At 51.3% G+C, this 18,875-nt stretch overlaps 1 protein-coding gene across 4 annotated transcripts; it reads right to left on the bottom strand.

Annotated features, from left to right (window-relative positions):
* Nucleotides 1-2,049: 2,049 nt before the first annotated feature.
* On the bottom strand, nt 2,050-18,561 carry THEG (theg spermatid protein). 4 transcript variants are annotated; one of them, XM_036847651.1, is made up of 9 exons: nt 17,407-17,846; nt 16,457-16,573; nt 16,261-16,332; nt 15,692-15,753; nt 14,940-15,009; nt 13,391-13,508; nt 12,542-12,623; nt 10,998-11,157; nt 2,518-2,615 (listed from the first exon to the last, which is right to left on the bottom strand). In XM_036847651.1, the coding sequence occupies exons 1-8, from the start codon at nt 17,712-17,714 to the stop codon at nt 11,039-11,041; spliced, it is 948 nt and encodes a 315-aa protein (XP_036703546.1). In that variant the 5' UTR covers nt 17,715-17,846; the 3' UTR covers nt 2,518-2,615; nt 10,998-11,038. The 4 variants fall into 4 exon arrangements, with proteins under 4 accessions (XP_036703545.1, XP_036703544.1, XP_036703543.1 ...); XM_036847650.1 differs by lacking the exons at nt 12,542-12,623; nt 17,407-17,846 and adding an exon at nt 17,928-18,561 and having other exon boundaries at nt 2,050-2,615; XM_036847648.1 differs by lacking the exon at nt 12,542-12,623 and having other exon boundaries at nt 2,322-2,615.
* Nucleotides 18,562-18,875: the final 314 nt, after the last annotated feature.

Below are 18,875 nucleotides of genomic sequence, written 5' to 3'. Positions count from 1 at the left end.
AGGAACACTACAATGCGAGGAGGTCTTTGACAAGAGAACGAGCACGTCGTTTTGGACATTCAGCTGGTTTAAAGTTTTGGGCTTCCCTGGTGGCGCAGTGGTTGAGAATCCGCCCGCCAATGCAGGGGACACGGGTTCAAGCCCTGGTCTGGGAAGATCCCACATGCCGCGGAGCAACTAGGCCCGTGAGCCACAATTACTGAGCCTGCGCGTCTGGAGCCTGTGCTCCGCAACAAGAGAGGCCGCAATAATGAGTGGCCCGCGCACCGCGATGAAGAGTGGCCCCCGCTCGCCGCAACTGCAGAAAGCCCTCGCACAGAAACGAAGACCCAACACAGCCAAAAATAAATAAATAAATTTATAAAAAAACAAAGTTTTGTTTTGTTTTGTCTTGCAAGGTCCCTAAGGTTGACCATCCCCCACTGGTGGACGTGCACTGTTCGCCAGCACTGCAGTCACCAAGGGTCTAAAGACGGAACCTCTAAGATTTCTAATCTGCACTGGTTTCCTCCTTCTGCTGAGGCAGAAGCCTCAAATCCAGTAGCTAAAACAACACACCTTCGTTATCTGGGGGGCAGAAATCACGGTGTCAGCAGGGCCTCGCTCTCTCCCGAGGCCCCAAGAGGAGACCGTGGGTCCTTTCAGGGTTGCATCCCTCCCTCTGCAAGCTGGAGCACAGTGGGTGGCTTTGGTGTCACACAATTTCCTCGGCCTCCCTCTTAGAAGGATGTGTGGTGATATTGGACCCACCAGGGAATCCAAGATAACCTCCGTATCTCAAAATCCTGGACCTCGTCTGCAGAGCCCCTGTGCCATCCAGAGTGCCAGGTCCACAGGTTTTAGGGGTTAGGACCCGGACGTCTTTGGGGCTGGTATTCAGCTGCCCCCTCAGTCCACCCTGCTGGGTGCAGGGCATCCTGCTTCTAGGACGGACTCCCGAATCATCGGGGCTGTGAGTCTGCGTTGACCTGCTCCTGGCGTTCATCACAGCAGCCTCCAGCTGCCGGTTGTACCCCCAGAGCAACGGGGACAGAGCCGAGGATTCTGTCATCACTGCACAAGCGTGCACTGTCATTGCCCTCCCCGCCCGTGACAAGCCTTCACTCAGCAGCGCCCACAGGCTAGAGTGAGCGAGGTCATCCATCCATCCGTCCGTGTGTGTCACTGCATCATTAACCTTTTTCTTCTGAACCTCTGTCCAGGTCTGTACCTACAAATACTCAATAAATGTCCTTTAAGTTACTGAGTGAAGTAATGTCCTCAAAGAGTCTGGGAATAACTGGGTCTCAGATCGTGGCTCGGGACCTGATGCTTGCTGGGCTCTGAGAGATGTGAGGGGCTGTCAGCACATCACACCCTCAGGACCCAGCAATCAGTCCCCAAGTGGTCCAGCCGGAGCCAGAGATAAACGAGACTTTCTCTAGGGTTGCAGAGACAGAAAAGATCTCTCTCCCACTGTGCTCAGCAGAATAAGAGCTCCCAAAGACACCCACGTCCTTCCTGGGCCCTGCGGATGTGTCGCCTCACAGGGCAGAGGGGACTTTGCAGCTAGGATTGAGTTAAGACCCCTGAGATGGGGGTGACCCTGGATTCCCTGGGAGGGCCCAGCATCATCCCAGGGTCCTTATAAGAGGGAGGCGGGAGGGTCAGAGGCAGAGAGAGACGGGAGATGCTGCACTGCTGGCTGTGAGGATGCAGGAGGGGCCGCGAGCCAGGGATGCGGCGCCTCTAGAAGCTGGAAAAGGCGGGAACCGCTGCTCCCCTGGAGCCTCCGGAAGGACCGGCCCTGCCCACACCTGGATTTAGCCCCGTGAGACCCGAGCCGGACTCCTGACCTCACGACTGTCAGAGAAACAATCTGTGTGGTTTTCAGCCCCCGGTTCATGGTGAGTTGTCCCAGCCGCCACGGGAAACTCTTGGGGGGACTGTGGGTCTTTCACAAACTCTGTGACCCTCAGCCTCCACCTCAGCACAGGAGAGACACTGATAGTCCCCCCCGTTGGGTCACTGCAAAGATCATAATCACGCAACAGGCATTGGCTGGTTTATTATGGAGGTCACTGAGTTTGAGGTGCTGTGGACGCCCAGGATGCGGCTGGATAAGCAAGTTGGGACAGAAGAGGTTGAGAGGGAAAGGTCTGATGTGGGAGAGCGTGGAGTCTGCCATCCGAGGGGCTGGCGACGGCAGGGGAACGTAATTGGAGAAAAAGGGCTGCAGGATTGCAGGTTGGAAGCAAACATAAACATTATTATTACCGTCTCCTCCGGGCCCCCGCTGCCCTCCCGGCTCCAGGCCAAAGCGCTCAGAGCCACACACAGGGTCAGGTTGCACTTGGGTTTTACTGGGAACAGGCTGAGGGGCCAGGCCTGGGCTGCTCATGCTTTTTTGGTGACGCTCTTGGGGGTGGCAAGCTCGTACAGGCGAGGGGACGCACGAGCCACCAGGGAGGCTGGAGAGACGCGGTAGGGGTTGTAGCCCTCGCTCAGGTCCCTCCGCACTTTGGGTTTGGCCAGGGAGACGATGCGCGGACTGGCCACCGCCTTCCTGGTGACCTCCAGCACCTCCCAGCGCGGGTCTCGGTCAGGAACACACTTGTCCGACTGGGCCTTGGGCACTGGAGAGGGCGGGAGAGGGGGGTGGCGTCAGGAGCCGGAGCCTGAAGCATGCGGCCACACACACCCCCGCCCCGCGGAGATCAGCCTTCTGGGTCAGAGCTCCCAAGTTTAATGGCCTGTCTGTCAACAGACGATGGATAAACAAACATGTCCCTCCACACATGGGAGCATCACTCAGCCGTGAAAAGGGGTGAAGCCCTGACACTCGCTACCACATGGATGGACCTTGAGGACACGATGCTCAGTGAGAGAAGCCAGACACAGAAGGACACACAGTGTGTGATTCCATTGATGGGAAACGTCCAGAACAGGCCGATCCGCAGACACCGAGAGTGGGTTCCTGGTTGTCAGGGGCTGGGGGAGGGGATGGGGGTGACTGCTGATGGGGACAGGGCTTCACTTTTTGGGGGATGGAATGTTCTAAAATTGACTGTGTGGGACATAGAGAACAGATTTGTAGTTGCCAAGGGGGAGGGGTATGGGGGAGGGATGGATTGGAAGTTTGGGATTAGCAGATGCAAACTATTATATATGGGATGGATAAACAACAAGGTCTTACTATATAGCACAGGGAACTATATTCAGTATCCTGTGACAAACCATAATGGAAAAGAATATGAAAAAGAATATATATATGTGTATAACTGAGTCATTTGGTGTACAGCAGAAATTAACATTGTAAATCAGTTATACTTCAATAAAAAATAAATTTAAAAAATAATATACAATTTTTTAAATGACATAAATAATATAAAATAAAATTGATTGTGGTGGTGGTTGCACAGCTCTGTGAACGTACTAGAAAGTACTGAATTGTGCACTGTGAAAGGGTGAACTGTAAAGAAAAAATATTTCAAATGGCCATGGGTACCAGATGGGGGACTCAGAGGGAGCAGAAAAAGGTGCCCTGGCGGCTGGGGGTGAGGAGGGGGCTCAGGCAGCCCCCGCTGCCCCTGTACCTGCAGCCCCAGCTGGGCCCTCTCCACAGGGTCCCACCAGCCACATGTGACCAGTACCCGATATGGGCTAGACTTTTATCCTTTTTAATTTTAATAAAATCTGTTAATTGATTTAAATCAATGGATGGATTGACTTTCATTCCATTTTAGTCGTGGACAGACTGCTCTCAGAACAGACCTGTGGCTCAGCCAGGCCCCCTCCGTTCACCTGCCGGGACCCCCGGCCCTTCTCCTGCTCAGCCCCCCTCGCCACCTCTCTGCCACCCCTTCCTCCACAGCAGGAGCCACGGGGCATGGCCTGCATGGGGACCAGGAGAGAGGTGACCACTGGTGGCCACTGGTGACCACTGCCTTAACTTTGGGCCCCTCGGTTTTGAGGGCTGCCTTTCCAAACCCCTCTTTGCTCCAACACCCTGCAATCGCAAAAGGGCCCTCCCCCTACTCAGCAGACAACCCACAGTTCGGGGGAGAGGCCCTCGGTGAAAAGAGGGGTGCCCTTCCACCAGCCTCAGGCTGGACTACAACTCCTGGGCAGGTGACATGTGCTGGGGCCCCCAAAAGGGAGAGGCTGGGGGACCTCGGGAGGACCTGCCCAGAGCCCACCTTTCTGGGAGTCCTCAGGGAGACTCAGGGGCATTCCCTTTGTTGTAACATCTGGGCTCCGAAAATCTGCTGGTCACAGCCTGAGAGTGTGACTGGTCCACGGCCACACGGCACCCACAAATGCAAAATGGCATGGACCAGTGCCCACCCCACATGGCCCCTGCACTGCATGCATCCTCACTTCACTTCTTAAATGCTGGTCACAACCATCAGTGGGTGGAAGTCTGCGGTTTGAAAAACACAGCCCTACACCAGTTTTATCCATACACACACGGATGTGCATTGATATGTGCTCCTGAAGCCTGGATGAATATACACGCGTGTGTATGTACAAATGTACGTGTGCTTATATTCCAGACGTGTGTGTTCATGCATATGTGTGTGAGACAGGATGGTTTGAGAGAGAAATGCGTGTGTATTTGTGTTTCTGTTCATTTAACCAGTCGTAACAAATTCAACAAATACTTTAACAAATATTAAGGGAACAGACGAATGAATGAATAAACAAACAAACAAAAGATCCCACAAGCAAGCTCGAAAGAAAAAAGACTGGGAAGAAGTTATTTTGCAACGTGCTTGACATAGGGTTAGTGATCATCTTATATAAAGAGCTGCTGCAAATCAATACCTGCCTCCTCCGCAAAAAAAAAAAAAAAAAAAAAAAAAAAAACAGGAAATAGGAAACGGAGAAAATGACACAGCAGATTATACCAAAACAGCCAATCAAGCTCTCTGGTGACCATGTGCCAGGAGCCAGGGATACACAGTGAATTTTCCTACGCCTCTGACTACCTTTGGGTGGCAAGATTCTTTTCTTCATGCTCTTCTCCATTTTTCAAACTCTCCACAATTAGTGCATATTACTTTTTTTGTGGGGGAACCAGGTATGTCCTTTGTTTTAAAGGACAGGAAGAGGCCCAGAATGGAGCCCGCGTTTCTGCAGAGCTGGAACTCCTGGCTCGGGGTCTCTTCCCTCCACCGTCATTGAACTGCCCCGGAGCCCAAAGGGAGGGCGGCCTCACTGAGGCTGCCGGCTCTGGAGGGGCCCCAGCAGCCGAAGCCGCGACAGTCCTGGGGACTGCGGGCCGGACCAGAGGGCAGACAGCAGAAGCAAGAAGAACTACAATCCTGCAGCCTGTGGAACAAAAACCACATTCACAGAAAGATAGACAAGATGAAAAGGCAGAGGGCTATGTACCAGATGAAGGAACAAGATAAAACCCCAGAAAAACAACTAAATGGAGTGGAGATAAGCAACCTTCCAGAAAAAGAATTCAGAATAATGACAGTGAAGATGATCCAGGACCTCGGAAAAAGAATGGAGGCAGGGCTTCCCTGGTGGCGCAGTGGTTGAGAATCTGCCTGCCAATGCAGGGGACACAGGTTTGAGCCCTGGTCTGGGAAGATCCCACATGCCGCGGAGCGACTAGGCCCATGTGCCACAATTACTGAGCCTGTGCGTCTGGAGCCTGTGCTCTGCAACAAGAGAGGCCGCGATAGTGAGAGGCCCGTGCATCGCGCTGAAGAGTGGCCCCCACTTGCCGCAACTAGAGGAAGCCCTCGCACAGAAATGAAGACCCAACACAGCCAGAAATAAATTAATTAATTAAATTAAAAAAAAAAAAAAGAAAGGAGGCAAAGATCGAGAAGACGCAAGAAATGTTTAACAAAGACCTGGAAGAATTAAAGAACAAACAAACAGAGATGAACAATACAATAAGTGAGATGAAAACTACACTAGAAGGAATCAATAGCAGAATAACTGAGGAAGAAGAACGGATAAGTGACCTGGAAGACAGAATGGTGGAATTCACTGCTGCGGAACAGAATAAAGAAAAAGGAGTGAAAAGAAATGAAGACAGCCTAAGATACCTCTGGGACAACATTAAACGCAACAACATTCACATTATAGGGGTCCCAGAAGGAGAAGAGAGAGAGAAAGGACCAGAGAAAATATTTGAAGAGATTATAGTCGAAAACTTCCCTAACATGGGAAAGGAAATAGCCACCCAAGTCCAGGAAGCGCAGCGAGTCCCATACAGGATAAACCCAAGGAGAAACACGCCAAGACACATAGTAATCAAATTGGCAAAAATTAAAGACAAAGAAACATTATTGAAAGCAGCAAGGGAAAAATGACAAATAACATACAAGGGAACTCCCATAAGGTTAACAGCTGATTTCTCAGCAGAAACTCTACAAGCCAGAAGGGAGTGGCATGATATACTTAAGTGATGAAAGGGAAGAACCTACAACCAAGATTACTACCCGGCAAGGATCTCATTCAGATTCGATGGAGAAATCAAAAGCTTTACAGACAAGCAAAGTTAAGAGAATTCAGCACCACCAAACCAGCTCTACAACAAATGCTAAGGAAATTCTCTAAGTGGGAAACACAAGAGAAGAAAAGGACCTACAAAAACAAACCCAAAACAATTATGAAAATGGTCATAGGAACATACATATTGATAATTACCTTAACCGTGAATGGATTAAATGCTCCAACCAAAAGACACAGGCTTGCTGAATGGATACAAAAACATGACCCATATACATGCTGTCTACAAGAGACCCACTTCAGACCTAGGGACACATACAGACTGAAAGTTAGGGGATGGAAAAAGATATTCCATGCAAATGGAAATCAAAAGAAAGCTGGAGTAGCAATACTCATATCAGATAAAATAGACTTTAAAATAAAGAATGTTACAAGAGACAAGGAAGGACACTACATAATGATCAAGGGATCAATCCAAGAAGAAGATATAACAATTATAAATATATGTGCACCCAACATAGGGGCACCTCAATACATAAGGCAACTGCTAACAGCTCTAAAAGAGGAAATCGACAGTAACACAATAATAGTGGGGGACTTTAACACCTCACTTACACCAATGAACAGATCACCCAAAATGAAAATAAATAAGGAAACAGAAGCTTTCAATGACACAATAGACCAGATAGATTTAATTGATATTTATAGGACATTCCATCCAAAAACAGCAGATTACACTTTCTTCTCAAGTGCGCACGGAACATTCTCCAGGATAGATCACATCTTGGGTCACAAATCAAGCCTCAGTAAATTTAAGAAAATTGAAATCATATCAAGCATCTTTTCTGACCACAATGCTATGAGATTAGAAATCAATTACAGGGGAAAAAAACGTAAAAAAACACAAACACATGGAGGCTAAACAATACGTTACTAAATAACCAAGAGATCACTGAAGAAATCAAAGAGGAAATCAAAAAATACCTAGAGACAAATGACAATGAAAACACGACGATCCAAAACCTATGGAATGCAGCAAAAGCAGTTCTAAGAGGGAAGTTTATAGCTATACAAGCCTACCTCAAGAAACAAGAAAAATCTCAAATAAACAATCTAACCTTACACCTAAAGGAACTAGAGAAAGAAGAACAAACAAAACCCAAAATTAGCAGAAGGAAAGAAATCATGAAGATCAGAGCAGAAATAAATGAAATAGAAACAAAGAAAACAATAGCAAAGATCAATAAAACTAAAAGCTGGTTCTTTGAGAAGATAAACAAAATTGATAAACCATTAGCCAGACTCATCAAGAAAAAGAGGGAGAGGACTCAAATCAATGAAATTAGAAGTGAAAAAGGAGAAGTTACAACAGACACCACAGAAATACAAAGCATCCTAAGAGACTACTACAAGCAACTCTATGCCAATAAAATGGACAACCTGGAAGAAATGGACAAATTCTTAGAAAGGTATAACCTTCCAAGACTGAGCCAGGAAGAAATAGAAAATATGAACAGACCAATCACAAGGAATGAAATTGAAACCGTGATTAAAAATCTGCCAACAAACAAAAGTCCAGGACCAGATGGCTTCACAGGTGAATTCTATCAAACATTTAGAGAAGAGCTAACACCCATCCTTCTCAAACTCTTCCAAAAAATTGCAGAGGAAGGAACACTCCCAAAATCATTCTGTGAGGCCACCATCACTCTGATACCAAAACCAGACAAAGATACTACAAAAAAAGAAAATTACAGACCAATATCACTGATGAATATAGATGCAAAAATCCTCAAGAAAATACTAGCAAACAGAATCCAACAACACTCTAAAAGGGTCATACACCATGATCAAGTGGGATTTATCCCAGGGATGCAAGGATTCTTCAATATACGCAAATCAATCAATGTGATGCACGATATTAACAAATTGAAGAATAAAAACCATATGATCATCTCAATAGATGCAGAAAAAGCTGTTGACAAAATTCAACACCCATTTATGATAAAAACTCTCCAGAAAGTGGGCATAGAGGGAACCTACCTCAACGTAATAAAGGCCATATAAGACAAACCCACAGCAAACATCATTCTCAATGGTGAAAAACTGAAAGCGTTTCCTCTAAGATCAGGAACAAGACAAGGATGTCCACTGTCACCACTATTATTCAACATAGTTTTGGAAGTCCTAGCCACGGCAATCAGAGAAGAAAAAGAAATAAAAGGAATACAAATTGGAAAAGAAGAAGTAAAACTGTCACTGTTTGCAGATGACATGATACTATACATAGAGAATCCTAAATATGCCACCAGAAAACTACTAGAGCTAATCAATGAATTTGGTAAAGTTGCAGGATACAAAATTAATGCACAGAAATCTCTTGCATTCCCATACACTAATGATGAAAAATCTGAAAGAGAAATTAAGGAAACACTCCCATTTACCATTGCAACAAAAAGAATAAAATACCTAGGAATAAACCTGCCTAGGGAGACAAAAGACCTGTTTGCAGAAAACTATAAGACACTGATGAAAGAAATTAAAGATGATACCAACAGGTGGAGAGATATACCATGTTCTTGGACTGGAAGAATCAATATTGTGAAAATGACTATACTACCCAAAGCAATCTACAGATTCAATGCAATCCCTACCAAATTACCAATGGCATTTTTTATGGAACTAGAACAAAAAATCTTAAAATTTGTATGGAGACACAAAAGACACCAAATAGCCAAAGCAGTCTTGAGGGGAAAAAAATGGACCTGGAGGAATCAGACTCCCTGACTTCAGACTATGCTACAAAGCTACAGTAATCAAGACAACATGGTACTGGCACAAAAACAGAAACATAGATCAATGGAACAAGATAGAAAGCCCAGAGATAAACCCACGCACCTATGGTCAACTAATCTATGACAAAGGAGGCAAGGATATACAATGGAGAAAAGACAGTCTCTTCAATAAGTGGTGCTGGGAAATCTGGACAGCTACATGTAAAAGAATGAAATTAGAACAGTCCCTAACACCATACACAAAAATAAACTCAAAATGGATTAGAGACCTAAATGTAAGACCGGACACTATAAAACTCTTAGAGGAAAACATAGGAAGAACACTCTTTGACATAAATCACAGCAAGATCTTTTTTGATCCACCTCCTAGAGTAATGGAAATGAAAACAAAAATAAACAAATGGGACCTAATGAAACTTCAAAGCTTTTGCACAGCAAAGGAAACCATAAACAAGACGAAAAGACAACCCTCAGAATGGGAGAAAATATTTGCAAACAAATCAACGGACAAAGGATTAATCTCCAAAATATATAAACAGCTCATGAAGCTCAATATTAAAGAAACAAACAACCCAATCCAAAAATGGGCAGAAGACCTAAATAGACATTTCTCCAAAGAAGACATACAGATGGCCAAGAAGCACATGAAAAGCTGCTCAACATCACTAATTATTAGAGAAATGCAAATCAAAACTACAATGAGGTATCACCTCACACCAGTTAGAATGGGCATCATCAGAAAATCTACAAACAACAAATGCTGGAGAGGGTGTGGAGAAAAGGGAACCCTCTTGCACTGTTGGTGGGAATGTAAATTGATACAGCCACTATGGAGAACAGTATGGAGGTTCCTTAAAAAACTAAAAATAGAACTACCATATGACCCAGCAATCCCACTACTGGGCATATACCCAGAGAAAACCATAATTCAAAAAGACGCATACACCCCAATGTTCACTGCAGCACTATTTACAATAGCCAGGTCATGGAAGCAACCCAAATGCCCATCAACAGACGAATGGATAAAGAAGTTGTGGTACCTGTATACAATGGAATATTACTCGGCCATAAAAAGGAATGAAATTGGGTCACTTGTTGAGACGTGGATGGATCTAGAGACTGTCATACAGAGTGAAGTAGGTCAGAAAGAGAAAAACAAATATCGTATATTAACGCATGTATGTGGAACCTAGAAAAATGGTACAGATGAACCGGTTTGCAGGGCAGAAGTTGAGACATAGATGTAGAGAACAAACGTACAGACACCAAGGGGGGAAAGCCGCGGGGGGGGGGGGTGTGCTGAATTGGGCGATTGGGATTGACATGTATACACTGATGTGTATAAAATGGATGACTAATAAGAACCTGCTGTATAAAAAAAAAAATTAAATAAAGGACAGGAAGAGAGTCAGGCCAACACCATGTAAAGAGCCCTTTTGCCCCAGCTTGGCTCTTTTGGCCCTGGCCCTGCACCCCAAGTTTCCCTTCTGCACCCACTTGCTGTGCTGAGAGACCCACAAACCGCCCCGCACCCAGAGGGAGCAATTCTCTCTGCCAGCCCCCAGGGAGCCCATGCAGGCCACAGATGAACTGCCCACAGGGATTCGGACAGCTGGTCTGCAGTGCAGGTGGAGCTAGGGAAGCACAAAACTGGCAGAAGCAGGTCCAAGTCGACTGGCTGCCCCCGCCCGCATCCAGTGGGGAAGGACGCTTCATAAGATGTCGAGTCCCCGGGGACCTGCTTACTGGCCAGGTGAAGGAGGCGGTTATAGTCTGACACGTGTGGCTTAGGTTTTGGCATGGGGTCCCACTCTTCCAGCAGGGTGGCTGGAGCCCTGGGCTTTGCCAGCTGGATGATCCTCGGACTGGGGGTGGCCATCTGGGCTGCCCTGGACACTTGGGACACCTAGAAACAGAATTAGAGGGGAAAGAGTAAAGCAGCCCATGATTCCTCATGGCCCCTGGATCAGAAAGACCCTGAAGGCAACACTGAAAGACAAAAGACTGACTGGGAAGAAGTTAGTTTGCAGTGTGTTCAGCAAAGGATTAGTAGTAGCCATCATAAATAAAGAGCTTCCCTAAATCAATAACATGAAAAATCAATAGGAAACTGAGCTAATCGTGCAGGAAAGTAAACCCAAAGGATCAATAATCCTCTCTGTGCACCAGGGAAATGTAAATTAAAACAGCAAAATATCACTCCATGCCAACAAATTTGGCAAAGTGAAAAGGTCTGGCATTATCAAGCCCTGGCAGGAAGGTGGGAGGAGAGAGATCCCGATACATGGCTGGTAGGAGGGTGAATTGTACAAGCACTTGGTGTGTGTATAACATTTAATGTTTTACAGAAGCTCTCTGTTGGGTGCACTTTGGGTAGGAGACTGCCCAGAGGCAGAGGATTGGCTGTAATGTTCTCTAGGGAGACTGAAAGATGAGTCCCTTTCCTCCTGAAAGTGTCCTGCTGAGAAATCACAGACACTACTCTTGTCAAAGACATCCTGGCGCTTACAATTTCACGCCCCTCTCAACCACGCCTTCCATCCCCTCTCCTTTCTTCCCCTCCTTCTCTGCCCACCACGACGGCCCCCACAGCCCAGGTCACCAGATGAGGCAGATGAGTCAGCCTGCGGTCTTGCCCTCAAGGGGCCCCCCGTCTGCAGGGGTGACAGGCAGGGAAACAGTCACTTATCCATGCATTCGAAGAATATTGACAACCACTTCGTGCCCTGCACGGAGCAAGGCCAGCTCTGCAGTAAGGCCACAGCAGACACGGACACATGTCCTCGGGGAGCTCACATTTGAGGGAAGGATGATAGCCCATCCAGAGCACACGTGAAAGGGGCTGGGAAGGAGCAAGAAGGGGTGTCAGATGGGGGCCCAACCAGGCTGGGCAGGAACATGCCCAGCTGCACATGCCAAGGCCCAGGGGTTTGTTGAGGGACCCGCATTAAGTCCAACAGGGGGCACGTGGGGTAGTAGGGATGGAGAAGGCCCCGTCCTGCTGGCTTTCCCGGGGCACTGGGGAGCCACAGAGGGTGTTGGAGCACAGAAGGACTCGAAGGCTAAACTGGCAAAGGCAAGGCAGGGTCCGGGAAAACAGCAGGTACATCTCCAGGTAAGAGGTGGGGCCAGACCTCCTCCGGATCCTGATCCAACCAAACTGACTGCTGAAGCCTTTTTTTGAGACAACTGGGGAAACGGAACATGGACTGGGTATTTGGACACTAAAGTATTATTGTTAAATTCTTTCAGTGGGATCTTTGTTGTTAGGGGCTTTAAACTACCCTCACCTGTTAGAAATCCATATGAAGAGTTTCTGGGAGAAGCAGTGTGTTGTCTGCATTTAGTTGTAAGAGTGTTCAAGTTGGGTTTCTGTCAAACAACCACATGAAAAGACACGGATCCAACGCACATTAAACCACAAGGCCGTCCCACCGCACACCCGTCAGGGCGGCCGGCCGTAAAGAAATAAACGGACAAACCAGCAAACGGACACACGGTGCCAGACGGGGTGGCCACTGTGGGAGCAGGTGGTCAGTCTCTGATAAAGTTGGACAGGCCTCCTGGCCAGGACCCCGCTTCTGGGTGTTGACCCTGGAGATACGGCGACGTATCCCACAGAGACCCAGATGCTCACGGCAGCCGTGTGTGCAGGAACCAAAACCCAGAAACAAGCGCGTGTCCTTCGGTGGGTGCGAGATGCCCCCATGGCGGCCCCTCCCAGGGGAGCACGACTCCATGCTGCTGGCCAGGCCGGGCACCGCGCAGGTGCCGGAGGGTAGCTGTGGGCCGCCAGGGCGGAGTCGGGCCTGAGCCGGGGCCGGTGGGAGCCTCAACTGGAGGAGCGCAAAGGACCAGATTGATAACGGACTGAACTCCGCTGTCACCTCTGAACGGCGGTTGTCCCGCCCCCGTGGGAGCAGACTGCTCCGGCTCCCCTCTGAGCTGACAGGCAGGGGAGGGTGGTCCCTGCGCTGCCTTCAAGGCCCAGGGGAGGAAAGTAAAGCCTTTTCTTGAACAAACCCCGGTGACTCCCGATGGTTCAGGGAAGCAGTCACACACCTGTTGCCTCTGGTCCTTCCGGACCCGCTGAGCCCCCGGGGGGAGCTGGGGAGCTCCAGGGGGAGAAGGGCACCCACCTCAGACATGTGTATGCTCCAGATGTTATTCCGGACCTTCGGGGTGGCCAGTTCCCGCAGGCGGCTGGACGCTCGGTACTCCAAGGTGGACCGGGGAATGGGCCAGATGGCGGTGGTCCTAAGGGAGAGCCAGGCCTGAGACCCTAACCCGCCACCCGGGGCTACGTCTGTGTGCTTGTGTGTGTACGACTCCTCTCTGACTCTGGGGCTCAGGGAGAGCCTGGTGCAGTGCAGGGTTTTCAAAATACCTCCAAGAGGGGTTCCTAAAAGAATCCCTAACAGAGCCCCCCTATTCCCGAGGATGGAGCAACCCTCTCCCTGGTAGTCTCCTCCCAGCCGTCTCCCCTACTCCCACCATCAGGCTGGGGGCAGGAGGTGGATCAAAGGGATGAAAGTCAGCCCTGCCGCCACCCCACCTCCTAAAACCAGGTCTCAGCTCTGCCTCTGCCCCAGAAACAGCCGTATTTCATTGATCCGAGGCAGACTCTTATCTTCACATCTCTGAGGCTGGAATGCAGTGGATAAACACTGTCAGCCCGACCAGAAGGCCCGGGGCCATCCACGATGGGCTGTGCTCCACGGAGCTGTTTACACAGAGGTCACCCCAGATTACAGGTCACACAGAGGTCACCCCAGGTTACAGGTCACACAGAGGTCACCCCAGGTTACAGGTCACACAGAGGTCACCCCAGATTACAGATCACACAGAGGTCACCTCCCAGATTACAGATCACACAGAGGTCATTCCAGATTACAGATCACACAGAGGTCACCTCCCAGATTACAGGTCACACAGAGGTCACCCCAGATTACAGATCACACAGAGCTCATTCCAGATTACAGATCACACAGAGGTCATTCCAGATTACAGATCACAGAGGTCACCCCCCAGATTACAGATCACACAGAGGTCACCTCTCAGATTACAGATCACACAGAGGTCATTCCAGATTTCGGATCACAGAGGTCACCCCCCAGATTACAGATCACACAGAGGTCATTCCAGATTACAGGTCACACAGAGGTCACCCCAGATTACAGATCACAGAAGTCATCCCACAGATTACAGATCACAGAGGTCACCCCAGATTACAGGTCACACAGAGGTGCCTCCAGATTACGCTCCAACCAGCATTAAGGTGAGAAGTTGTGGTCACAATGACGGCCACAGAAACGGTGGCTGGAGCCTGTCAACATGGGTGAGTGGGACTCTCGGGCATGTTTTCCTTTCCACACGTGCGTGAGATAGGAAACCAGTCTGTGTCTAATAACACCAGACCCCACATCATCAAGCGTGGAAGCCGCAAGAACTGAGACAAGAGTCGTGCCAGGAGGCAGGCGCCTAAAACCATCAGTCTCACAACCACCAGCTGCCCAGAGCGACACCAGCACCTGCCCTGCAGCCCTGAGAGCCTCCTGCGTCCTGTCTGGGGAGCTGAGCTTCAAAGGCTCAGTGTCTGGCCGGCGTGAATGGGTCTCCTGGTCCCAGGACCTGGGCCCTCCCCTGCAAGCCCCGACGGAAAGGGGTCCCTGCCCGGCCGCCCCCTACCTGTTGTTGTTGTAATACTCCGAGTAGAACCTCTTAGGTCGGGCCAGCTCCTCCAACCGGCGGGACACCTCTGCACAAAAGGGGAAACAGCTCCCTGGAAACCCGCCCCTCCCCGCGGGCTTCCTTCCTCCTGAATCCAGCTTCACACAAGGGACAGCTCGCACCAGACACCCTCACCTGGGGACCGCGGGGCACACAGGGGTGGGGGGAACGGGGGCTCAGGCTCCTCTGCAAGACGGGCCTGGGCTCCGGGGGCCTCCGTGCTCACTGCAGGGGATTCTAAATCCAAGAGAGAACTCGCCCTGAGTGGCTCTCCAGAAATGAGTTTTCTTGAAATGTTTTATTCAAAGGGATCAGCGGCTCTGGGAAGGAAAGGGGTCTTTTGTGAAGTTACTACCGACCCCACTTTGACTGAGGTGCAAACTGTGATTTCCCCTGGAGAGCTTGCCCCCCACCCCTCCCCCGCCAGGACCAGCCTCCAGCTTGGGGACAGACTCCAGAGAGGAGACCCCTGGAAGACTGGGGGTGGGGGCGCTCCTGGGAGATGGGGGAGGGGCAGTCCCGCAGGGACCCCTGGGAGGGTTGGGGCTGGGAGGCCCCTCGGTCTCCCCAAACAGAGCCAGGTGCAGGTCACGGTGAGATGGGGGTGACCCGGCCGCAGGCGCCTGGCCAGCCCCCCTCCCCCTGATGCCCCCCCCCGCCCCGCGGAGAAGGCGTTAGGGTTAGGGTCAGGGTTAGGCGGGTCAACCTACCGGGCACTGTGATGGTGAGGGTGGTATCCTCAAGAAACCTCTCTGTCCAGTACACAGATGGCCTGGAACACACCCAGTGGGGCTCAGCGTGAGGGAAGCCAGGGCCCCAGCAGTCTGCGCCCCATTCAGCAGCAAAACTCAGAGCACCCCATAAACACAGATAGCGGGGAGAGGGGCAGCTGGAGGGGGAGGAAGGGAGAGCTTCCAGGTGGGAAGAAAGGAGAGAGTAAGTAGATGGGCAGCAGAGGCAGGTCAGAGACGGACACGGGAGAAAAGTCTTAGAGGCACGGGGAGTGTAGGTTATTCTGAGCAAGGCTGGTGTTCAGAGAAGGAGGGAGCTGGAAAAAAAGAGGCGCAACTGAGAAGCGGCCCAGCGTCTAGGAGCAGACCCATCTCAAGCCGGGGGCGGGGGCTGGGGTCCAGAGCTCCAGGTAGAGCTGGGAATCCTGGGGCGGGGCCCCCAGTGCAAAGTCCTTACCCCAACCCTGTCCCAGGAGAGGAAGGGTGGTTCGGTGAAGGCCCCCTTCCCGATGATGTGGGCAGCGGGGGCGGGGTGGGGCGGGACTCACCAGTAGACACAGAACTGCAGGTTCCTCATGCGGGGGGAGATCCAGGCGTAGCCCCTGCAGCAACACCCCATCCTGCGAGAGACAGGCCCCCGCCCGCCTCTGCGCTGGGCTCCGCTGGTCCGGCCGGTACCCAGAGGCTGCCAAGGGCACCGTGTCCCCTCTCAGACCCCCCCATCCAGGCCGCCCGACACCTCACCTGTCTTTCAAGACTTGCCAGTTGGTCTTGGGTTTTGCCAACTCAAACAGCCGCCTCTTCCTCCTCCTCTCCCAGCCCACGGAGGTGCCGGGGGTCCTCTGGGAGATGGACAGCCGGCTGAGGGAAGGTGGATGCTGAGGCCAGAGCCCTTGCTCCCCCGGCGGGGTAGAACCATCCTTGTGTTCTCACCCCGCCCTCTGGAGGAGAGCCCTGGCACCACAAAGACCTGACCTGAAATCCTAGCTTTCCCACCAGCCAGTGCCCTCGGTTCCCTCCTTTGTGAAATGGAACAGAGGGGATGCTGAGTCATGGACAGTGCCCCCAGGAAGCCCCCAGAGCACCAAGACATGCAGTCTCCTCTCCCGGCTCAGACCCCTCCCCGAGCGCCGCCCTCTACACGGCACACGTCCCCTGCCCCGCCGGCCACATCACACACCACACTGTGCGCTCATCACACGAGCTCCGTCACTGTGCCGGGAGGGCAAAGGCCCCTCTGCAGTGCCTGAGGGGACGCGTGCTTACCCAGCACCAGGAGGCGAGGGGTTCCAGCCGAGGAACACATGAACACAATAGGGCACGAGGTCCCTCCCTACAGGGAGCACCCGTGTTTTTCCGGGTGTCCTCCTGGCCGCCAAAAGCATGTCTGGCAATTTATGGTATTTGCAATGGTTTCAGCTTTGGGGGTTGGGAGATTTTCCCCCATTTCTTTTTCTTTCTGTCGGGATGGAGGGCTCACGACCTCTCAACTCTGCCACCTCCAAAGTTGGCATTTGCGTAGGGTTTTCCACGACGACTCACCTGCCACCTGGACAGGGGCTGTTTGCCGCCCTCCTCCTCAGAGCAGCGAGGTGCTGACAACTTCACCCCTAGAGTGAGCACCCAGGCCAGTGCAGCCACCCCCAGGGCCACCCCCGCCCACCCCAGCCTGGGCGCCCGCTCCTCCTGCCCACCTCATCTCAGGCACGCCCTCCTCCGCGTCTTTCTCCAGAACCCTCTCCAGCGCCGAGAGGGCCTCCTCCGGGTTCTGGGCGTCCACGAATTCTTCCCCAGTCACCTCCTCAGAGGAAGTTTCCTCCTCTTGGTCTTCCAATCCCAGGTCCCCATCGTCCAGACCCTGGTATTTGGGGTCCCTGGACCCCCGTTTCTCATACTTGGGGCCCTGGAGGCCCAGGGTGCCGTCATCCTGCCCCCTTTCTGGCTGGTCCTCAGCCTCTGACATGCGGTGGCTGTAGAGCGAGCTTTGCTGGTGGTCCCCCATGTGCTGGGCCCTTCCCAGCCCTGCAGCTTTGCTCCTGTTGTCTGTGGTCACCAGGCAACAGGAGCACGGCCCGCCCACATTCTCAGCCTACATTCCATGCCCAGCGCATCTGAGGCGGTGGGCACCCCTCGTGGGGCCGCCCACCCCTCCAACCTCAGCCCGCCCGCTCCCCTCCTGCCACTCTGCTTTCCTGCTCCTTAAACATGCACCTACCTCAGGGCCTTTGCACTTGTCAGTGCCTCTGCCCGCACACGTCCTGGGGGCTCCTTCTCGGGAAGGCAGCCCCATTCCTGGGTCTCCCTGCATCTCGGCACTGGTTTGACTTCTCCATGGTGTTTGGCACAGCCTTGTAGCAAGTCGCCTTTCCAGGCCAGGGGCCGCGAGTGCCCCATTCACTGGTGTCCCGGGGCCTGGGAGGGCTCTCAGGGAAGGGCTGCTGAGTGAGCAGTTACCCTGGGAACAGGGCTCAGTACTGGGGCACACACCCAGCTCCACCCTACGTTTCTTCTTAGTAAAGGACCTGTTTGTGTTCAGATAGGGGAGTCGGTGCTGGGGGTGACAGTTCACCAGGGGTCCCACCTCCTCCCCATGACTGGCTCAGGAATGGGACCTGAGAGGAGGTCTGCAGGGGCTTTGAGGGATGGTGTCCTCTCTCGAGACAGGAGGAAGAGACCCTGTGTCTTTTTCTTGGTTATTTCTGGGACTGTGTGTGATGTCTAGAGCACAGGCAGTCATCTTGCTACCAGACACAAGTCCATGTGGCCGACACACAGGGAGGCCAAGCAAACTGTAACATCAGAGTTTGGAGCAGAGAAAGGTTTATCACAGGGCCGAGCAAGGAGACGGGTGCTAGTGCCTCCAAAACCCTGAACTCCCCGAAAGGGTTTCAGCAAAGCCTTTTTAAAGGCAAGGTGTGGGAGGGGCGTGCACCTACGTCAGGTCATGATGTTCCTGTAAACCTCCAGCAAGACAAATGTTATTCTCTGTCCTGCACTTTTTATCTCCCTATGAATGGGCTCTTAAAGGTCAGAGCCCTGAGACTAGGGCTCTCCTGTATATTTCAGGCTACAGGCAACATTCTTGTACAAAAGTTGCAGAGCCAGCGTGACTAAGCACAGGCAACAGGGCACAAAGGTTAAAGCAAAAGAAACAGATCTTAAC

This window comes from Balaenoptera musculus, chromosome 3 (genome assembly GCF_009873245.2).
Source record: "Balaenoptera musculus isolate JJ_BM4_2016_0621 chromosome 3, mBalMus1.pri.v3, whole genome shotgun sequence".
Lineage (NCBI taxonomy): Eukaryota > Metazoa > Chordata > Mammalia > Artiodactyla > Balaenopteridae > Balaenoptera > Balaenoptera musculus.
Note: the sequence above shows the minus strand (reverse complement) of the source record. Positions and strands in the feature narration are given on the sequence as shown.